The following is an 8,611-nucleotide window of genomic DNA, read 5'->3' as shown; positions in this document are numbered from 1 at the left end:
TTTGTGACAAGAGTTGACCGCAGTAACGGCTGGTAAGCGTTATGAACTCGTGACAGGTTTTGAACGGGACACTCAGTCCCCTTGAGGCCGAAGCCTGGTCAAGATGGTACGTGAAGATTGCATTGCCGAACTGCTTTTATTTAGCGTTCACTGTGCCACAGTACATGGTCAAGGATGTACCTTACTCCCATCCCAGACGCGTCGAGATCTTTGCCAAGATACAATTAAGATTTTTGAAATGCTTGTGATTGTTAAGAAATATAAATAGCTCACTCAATCCCGTGCATGGGCCTATAAAGGAAAGGTTAGCGGTGCCAAACTGATTAGGAATTTTGTTGACCCGACAAAGGTCAATTTCGGTTGCCGTAACCGCCGTGAACTTTGGCTTTTCGGTTGTTTTCTAAACACCAAGAGCACTCTTTGGAACCAATTTTATTTTGCAGGGGACATGTGTCCCTTGAAGAATAAAAGTGGAGTGCATTAAAATTCTCAAACCCACCAAGAATTTCTCCGCTACTTCAACTTACCAGATCTATGGCAAATTTGGCAAATCCGAAAAGAAGGAACCGATGAATTTGTTCAACCCCCTCCCTGTTCCCGTAGAAAACATGTTTTAGTCGTGCCGCCCAATATTGATTTACGAGAAGTTGTAAAGTAGGATAACAAAAACCAAAGTCGACTAAAAACCTTTGGACCAATTAAGACAACATTTCATGATGCATGTGCACTATACTTAGGGCCGGTAGCTCTATAGAAATTGCGAGTGTGCGTCATTGTGTCGCTCAACTGATTCGTGTAAAAGATAAAGCCTTCATCGTTCCCCTTTTTTAAGAATCATGCACCCTGAAAACACATTATTATAATTACAAGTGTTAAACGGGACTATTTTATTGGTGTAATGGTGGAAGCTGTACAAGATGATTTGCGAAATAATACGGGCGATTCACAATAGTACGCCTACAAGAGTTGGCAACCCGTTGACCAATCACAGTGCGCGAAATCTGTCGACCCTTTTCAATGCGCAAGGGGTTAACAGATTTCGCACATTCCGATTGGCCAACGCGTTGCAAACTCTTGGAGGCTCAATATAGTGCAATGCCCATATTAGTTTCTCACATTTGCATTCAATTATAGCTGTGGATGTAATCCCAAAAGAGGGGCACAAACAAAAGGCTAAAGAGTGTCCTAAAAATGAAAGATATAAAATGTTTCTTGAATCAGTGTAAACATAGACAGTGAAGCTACAGTGATGCTGACTCTAATTCTATCTCATCTTCTTGAAGAAATAGCATAGCGGGTGAAAATGAATGATAATATATGCAGCATGATTTGTTAATTAATAGGCTTGACATAAATTTAATAATGCTGAAATAGGCACTCAAAGTAACACGTAAATTATTTTGCAAAGGAGTGTCTAGTTTATAACTCATTCGTTCCGAACCTATTGAAAATGATCCTGATCGATGGCGATTTGACAAGATCGATGGCGATTTGACGCATTTTATCCTTATTTTATTTCATTTTTTTAAATTAAAGTTTATTTAACTGTAAATGTCAAGTTGTTGCTCATAAATGGCGTAAAGCATCATAAAGGGAAGGTTGGTCGACCTGGCAAGAGGTCTAGAACGTTGAGAAGTTAGTAAAGCTGTGATGAGCGGGGTAGTAAGTTTTACCCCCTCTGTGTGGCCTTGAGACTTCCCACGGGTTTTTACCAGTCCACGGACCTCGCCTCTTGGGTGTACTTGGGACTGTTCTCGGAGTAGAACTGGGCGTAAAAGCGCCGGTGCTTCGCGATTAGATGATCCTCCTTCACCAACATGGCGTTGCGGAGATACACCTTATTGGCCCACACGGGTATGTCTCCCTCGATCTACATGCGGGGGGAGAAGATTTCGCTCTAAAACCTAATTTTAAATATCTTGACGCAATATAATAGGTTCCAAAGTTTGCCGTTCAATTATCTTCATTTCCTTTGAATATGACCGTTTACACATACGACATGCTTTTAGCCATTCATAGTTAATGCTGTTTAAACCATTTAGTCAAAGAATAAACTTAAAATGATATCCATTATTTCCCTGTATCAAAAGTATATTTGTGTTTTGATTTATCAACATCTCTCAATGCTACACATCAAAAGAGGGAAAATTAAGAACAACAGGCAAATGATCCTCGTTTTAGTTGGAGCACAATATTTAGACCATGTGAAAACCACTTTTTTTATTAATTAAAAAAACCACCCCAAGTCCTGCTTCGTGGTAATAGGCATAAACCATCGGTGGCAGGTGTTAGGCCTACCTGGTAATACTGTTCATAAAGGACCCGCTTGCCGATGTAGAAGGCGAGGCGGCTGCCTTGATAGAAAGCCGTGGTCACAATTCTCTGTCTCATAGGACCGATGGGCGTGACCGAAAGGACAAAGACCATCCGTCCAACCATACCGTGGTTTAATTGAAAGTGGGCGAAGCACGGTCCAATCTGACCGACACAAGAAAAGTCGTCATCGTGATTTCAGCCGTTATCTAGGGTTTCAACCAATTCCAAGCACGGTTACAAGTCCTGACGCGGGTGCATTTTACATTGTGACGCATGCGTCATGGTCATGTGCCTGTGCGCAGTGGAAGGGGCTTAATTAATGCATCTGTTGCATGACGGACCGCAGTTTCTGGTCTCTCATGCGTCATCGTTTGGCTTCCATTGCAGCATACCTGACTGGTTTTCTCAAACGAAGCTCACCTGGCAAAAACTGTTATCATGTTTAAGGTGTATAAAATGTTGATCGCCATACATATCGAGCAACTCGAAGTTTCAAAGTTATGGTCGCAGAATACAGCCTGATTATGCTCAAGGCTGTCGACATAGTGAATAACAACCGCACATGTTAATTTTGGGCTAAATCTCCCCATGCAATTCGATTCTGAATGTAAGACCTATCTTGTCAAGCCTTTAGTTTTCAATCGACCGTTGAACAGTCAGACTACCTGATCGACGCGCAAACGGTCGGTCGGCACGGGGATGAAGCCAAAGAGCTTCGCCTGGTGGCTGGTGATGTACACTGAAGCTATGTGTTTCTCAGTCTCGTGGGCCTCCCAAGTGGCGTCGGTAAACGTGTCCCTGCCCGTGAAGCCTCTCCTGCGGACGGGAAAGTCAGAGCCTCATTCAAGAAGTCGCTGAAGTCGTTTTGTGGTGTACTGTCAAGTACAATGCCATGAACACGAAGTATTCCCAAAGCCAACTGTATACTTATTCACAACCAGTTAATTTCCTTGCCTAGTGCTATAACCTTCAGTGCTAAGGATCAGAAATTAAGTTCCATTAAAGTCTTGAATCTAGATAAAGCAGGCTTAGCCGTATCTGTAAAAGGCCCCTAGGGCTGTGGTTACGTGCGCTATCGGCATACACCAGTATGTATTTGATGCAGGCGAAGGCCTTGAAGGACTTACGGTCCGTGGAGGTAGTTCAGGTGCGCAACGTCAGCCCCGTTCTCAGGAACGTCCTGTTAGAAATAATGACATGAGAATCATATTCATCCAGACTCGTACTCAGTTTAAATTTACTGAAACTTGACGTCTGCTGAACTAGGACCTGAAAAAACAGAGCTATATGTTCGGACACCGTTTTTTGGAGAGTCACAACAGGTGGTGCGCGCGTGTTGAATAGCTCTTCAGCCAATGGGGCTCTGGTTGTTGGATAACGCGTATCATGAATTACCGTTGGGGTACCATTTTGCATGGTAATGCAAAATTGGCTAGCATCCAACTTTTGACGAATCTTATTTGATTGTAGAACGAACAGAAAGTTATCTCAAATTAACTTATATTTTAACCTCTGAGTAAGTCGGAATTTATTCCCCAAGACTGATCTCAAATGCAGGGTTTTTTTTATAAAGGTTTGGCCTTATTCATATTTAACCAATTATTTTTTGATAGAATTAAACACATACATGAACTGTTTTGCAACCTTGACTCCGTGGGCTGCGTGTGCTTTCCTTAGATCGCGCAAGGCATGATGGGAACCACCAAGGTGCTGCCCGATCGTTCCCATGGGAACGAGGTTGCAATGGTCTCCATTATAAAGACTACAATGGAGATCAATGGTCGTACTGCAGTGGCATGGGTGGAGTCTTGCCGCGCCATGTTGGTTAATTCCCACCATGCCCCTAGTGAAGGAAAGCGCACGCTGCCAGTGGAGTCATTATTTGCCGCGGCAACAAATAATTGACATCTTCCAACATGGAGATATATATGCATCCACACTTATGAAGCCAAACCACGGTGGTTGTGTTTGCCAGATGAGCGGCTTTTTAGTGACGTCATGTCATATATGCACACGCACTACCGATTTAAAACTCCCACTCCAGTAGTGCGTTAACTTCGAGTTCCATGGTTCCATGTTGCTCAACTTTGACTCTATCCTCGGGCTGCGTGCGCGTTCCATCGCGCAAGGCATGTTGGGAACTAACATTTCGCGGCAAGATCTTACCCTGGGAAAGAAGGTTGCATGTCACTCAATGTGCAGTGGGCGTGGTTTAAACTGAAGTGACGTCACACGTACGAACCAGATAGGGGTGCACCCTCGTATTTAAGCCAGAAATATGTCCGCCTAGCTAATTAATAAAAGTTATAGACTCAAAATATTCTATATTAGAGGGTCCTGAGAGTCATGGAATTGAGGAATTCAAGAAATATGAGACTGGGCCGGACTCATGGCTTCCAATTCTGAGCAATTGGGTTTGAAAGTGGCACTATTTGAGCCATTTTCCCGAGGGAGGGTTTTTCAAAATGGCTACTTTTCTGGACAGGGACATTTTCTGCATTTTAGGGGTGGTCTGCTTGTGGTGAAAATTTCTCAAAAATTCATTGGTCAACCCCCGCAGAAATTGAAGAAAAATGAAAGAGGACATGAGGAACATCATTTTCCTGTGCAGCCTGAACACCTGTGAGAGTTGTATTTTAAAATATTTGTGAAGTATGGGGATTTATCACTGCTGTCTATGGGAATTTATTTTTAGTGGTGCACCCATAGAGGGGAAAGAGAATTTATAACAGTGGAAATGTGTGGAAAGTGGATGACTGTACTTCGTTGTGGCCATCGTATTCTGCGACGGTGAACCCCACTGGGTGCATTTCCCCATTGGTGACCTCTTTCAATTCCGGGATCTGCCAATCTGGTTCCTTGCCTTCGGCGTGGTTCCAGAAGAAGATCCTCTGGTTGACCTCGCAGGAGTGGTAGGTTGGGATCTTGGCAAAGTCAGGCACTGGACAGAAACAAGTTATTTGCGGAGTCGGTAAGATAAGTTACGTCCCCTTCGGTGTCTGGATGCTGAAATTTTGCTGTTCGGCGGTTAACCAAAGGAAACACGCTTTAAGATGTCGTGGAAACAGAATTCTGTAATGAAATATGTGGTTCATCCCAGAGAGTTCTCCTCTACTTGAAATTCCCACATGTACATGCACTCTTTAAGGGTTTTCTACTTTTCAGTTGGCTTTCAATACTTTCTATGGGTAAATTTGTACAATTGTCCACCAAATCCTTTTCTTATCAAAGCCTGTGAGTATAAAAGAATCTTTGGCACATAATGATTCGACCTTTTCATTGTTTGAGGTTCAACTCACTAAAATGTTCAATTTTGAACTTTGTGCCGTCAGTTTACTGTTATCACTTAGACTATGGCCTTACATAGGCCTATAATGAGATTCATTTTAGATTTTCATATTATCCTGACAAAGGGCAAACAGCAACTTTGATGAATTGAAAATTCAAGGGAGCCTCTTTTCTACACCACGTTCCCTCAAAACAATAAATTTACACAACCAATTTTCAAGAGGTTTTTTTCCAATAAAACGTTTTGTAACTGGGCTTGCTTGCAGAGGGGAAGTCAAGACCTACCTATAATACGCAAAGTTATTTACAAAATTAGACAAACGTTTCAGACGCACAAAGACAAATTAATCCCACTGTGATATTTAACATGCCTGTTTTCCCAATTAAAAGAAACTTTCGGTTATGGATTTGGCGTCTCAATGAATACTCATAAGATGGAGAATAAAGTCGTTACCTTTTTCGGCGTACCCGATCTTGACGCACTTGCCGTCGCTTCCCCTGTACCGCCAGCCGTGGAAGGGGCATTCAATGCACTCGCCCTGCACCGAGCCTCCCACGGCTAGGTTAGCTCCGAGGTGGGCGCAGTAGGCGTCCACGATGTACGCGTTCCCACTCTCGCCCCGGAACACGGCCAGGTTCTTGCCTGTAAACAGATGAAAAAGGGAATACCATGAAGACAACCGGGTGACTGCCTACAGCTTTCAGAATAGATTCAAACCTCCTTTGAGGATTATAAGGGCATAACCAGAAAAGAGGTCAGCAATATAGGTTTTATTTTCCAAAAATGGCTTTCAACTTGTTCCTTCAAGATGGCAGTATGTCGTTTCTGAAATGTTGGCGCTTTCAACTTCCAAAACATTGGCAACATGTCTCCACGGGGCTACTCCCCTCCCCCCTCCCCCGCTGTATACGCCACTGTGAATGATCTTCATTAATGATGTACTTACTGTGGAGAAATGACTGAAAAGACTGAAAATTTATCATTGTTTTCTATTTTTAAGGATGTTCCGTCTTACCCGCCACGTGCACGAATTTGTGTTCTTTCCTCTTCAGTTCAGACGACATCAGAACCGACATCCAGCCGTTGGGGTAGACGGGTGGAACGTCCCCAACCCTCCGCCATCTCTTAAATTCCCTCACCTGCTCCTCCTTGGTCTTCCCCTCAGCCACCCCTTCCACAAAGTAGGCCACCTTGGGCTCGTCGCAATAGATGGCGAGGGGCTCCCTCAACGCCTTGTAGACCCCAAGGGCGAGGTAGGTGGTAACGGCGACCAGCCCGTACACCACGGCAAACCGGAACATGGGACTGTCGACCACCGCGGCGAGCGTGTTGGGAACGACCTCAGCAGAGATGGTCAAATTGACGCGCTGAACCTGGTCTATCAGCTTCTTAGCATAGTCTTCGAGGATAGGTGGACGGATGACCAGACCCGCCAAGAAAACCGGAAAGACTAGGGTGAATACTCCAGCTTTCGACAGTGCCATCTTACTGCTGGGGCAGAGTCTGTTCCAAGTAACTATTCGGGATTTCTATGATACTGTAGGCTGCGTTAAAACTTGCTAAAGCCCAGTAGTGCCACAAGGTTTTTGGAAAGTGGTGTAGGCCTGTGATCTCCGAGCTGCACCAAGGGAGGGCGCATGTTTCCTAGCAACCGAGGCTACCAGCAAAATGAACACTACTGACCAAGCATGGCTCTTTTCTACCGATTAGGGGTACTTCTGCTCAAGGTGGACAATTTTTCCGAAGTTCGCTTTTGTAAGATATACATATACTTTGTCTAAATTCGTGTTCTTCTTTCCAAAGTGCGTTATTACGAGATGTACATTTTCAAATCCGCTTTGTGAGATATGTTTTTAGAAACAGTGCTTCGAATTTGGAAACAAGTCTTTCCACGGGACATTTTTTTCCAACTTTGCTCTTACGAGATACAATCTCTCCCAAGTTTATATTGATATATTTTTGACGTTCGCTTTTCATTTCAATGTATAACGAAATTTGAAAACAAAACATATATTGTATACTTGATGGCACTAGTAGGTTTTTGTACGGACTGATTAATGCGCTGTATCTGCGTCATGTTGGGTCGTTTCATTTACAGGACAGGTGTACTATAGACGTCAACTTCAGCGGTGTAGCTAGGATTGTACTAGTAGACGGCACAGACGTATTATGTGAGGGCACCAGCTTTCAGTGGTGTGGTTTTTGGGGGTAAGCTTTTGTTATCCTTGTGCAGCATCCATTGATCCAGTTTATGTTAGTGGGGGCACTGGGAGGGGGGGCACTTGTCCCCAAGCCCCCCCCCCGTGGCTACGCCCCTGGTCAACATGCCTTATAAAGCGAACTGTAATATCCCATGTTTAGGTGGGGTGGTTGCTGGGGGTGTTTTCTCTTAATTATTTGTCTTTTCTTATGCAACCATCTTTTGTAGCGCATCATTAAAAGACAGGCATGACAAATACATGTAACTTGTAAATTGCTTCTCGAAAGAACTAATCAACCGCGGTGCGGAAAGTTATACCTGAGCGTATAGAAGTTGCTAGCTTTAGCGGCTCCATGGTAACCATGTCTCCTGAGCTTAGCCTACAACCGATCTTAGCCAAGGTTTCAGACACACAGCCGTGTTCATGGTTAGTCAAAGTCGATCATACTGAGCGCCTTGGCGCGAATAAATCCATTTTTTGTACAGTCCAAACTTCACACTAAGCTGGGATTCCACCAAGCAAAATCAGACGGCGGATGATCGACCAATGTGCTCTTTTTCGCCGGAAAGAGTCGTGCAGCGCAGACAACTTTTATCTAACGTTTTAGAGAAAACTTTGAAAAAGTCTTTTGACCCGCCGCTCAACTTGCTGCAATTTGCTAAATCTTATGCACCAAAATACGTTCCCCTTGGCACGTAGGCCGTGTGCAGAACACGAAAACCCTATCTGGTAACGATCCGGGAAGTATTGTCGAACTTTTTTTATAAGTTTCACAATGCATGCGTATGCATTTCTGCACGTACAG

At 43.9% G+C, this 8,611-nt stretch overlaps 1 protein-coding gene across 1 annotated transcript; it reads right to left on the bottom strand.

Annotated features, from left to right (window-relative positions):
- Positions 1–854: 854 nt before the first annotated feature.
- On the bottom strand, positions 855–7,294 carry LOC110977513 (cholesterol 7-desaturase nvd-like). The gene is made up of 7 exons (XM_022231738.2): positions 6,621–7,294; positions 6,059–6,247; positions 5,079–5,257; positions 3,444–3,496; positions 2,982–3,132; positions 2,299–2,478; positions 855–1,870 (listed from the first exon to the last, which is right to left on the bottom strand). Exons 1-7 carry the CDS (start codon positions 7,087–7,089, stop codon positions 1,709–1,711), a joined length of 1,383 nt encoding a protein of 460 aa, XP_022087430.2. The 5' UTR covers positions 7,090–7,294; the 3' UTR covers positions 855–1,708.
- Between the last annotated feature and the right edge of the window lie 1,317 nt (positions 7,295–8,611).

This window comes from Acanthaster planci, linkage group LG19 (assembly GCF_054643075.1).
Source record: "Acanthaster planci isolate LZ-2023a linkage group LG19, COTS_SCS, whole genome shotgun sequence".
In the NCBI taxonomy this organism is placed as follows: Eukaryota; Metazoa; Echinodermata; class Asteroidea; order Valvatida; family Acanthasteridae; genus Acanthaster; species Acanthaster planci.
Note: the sequence above shows the minus strand (reverse complement) of the source record. Positions and strands in the feature narration are given on the sequence as shown.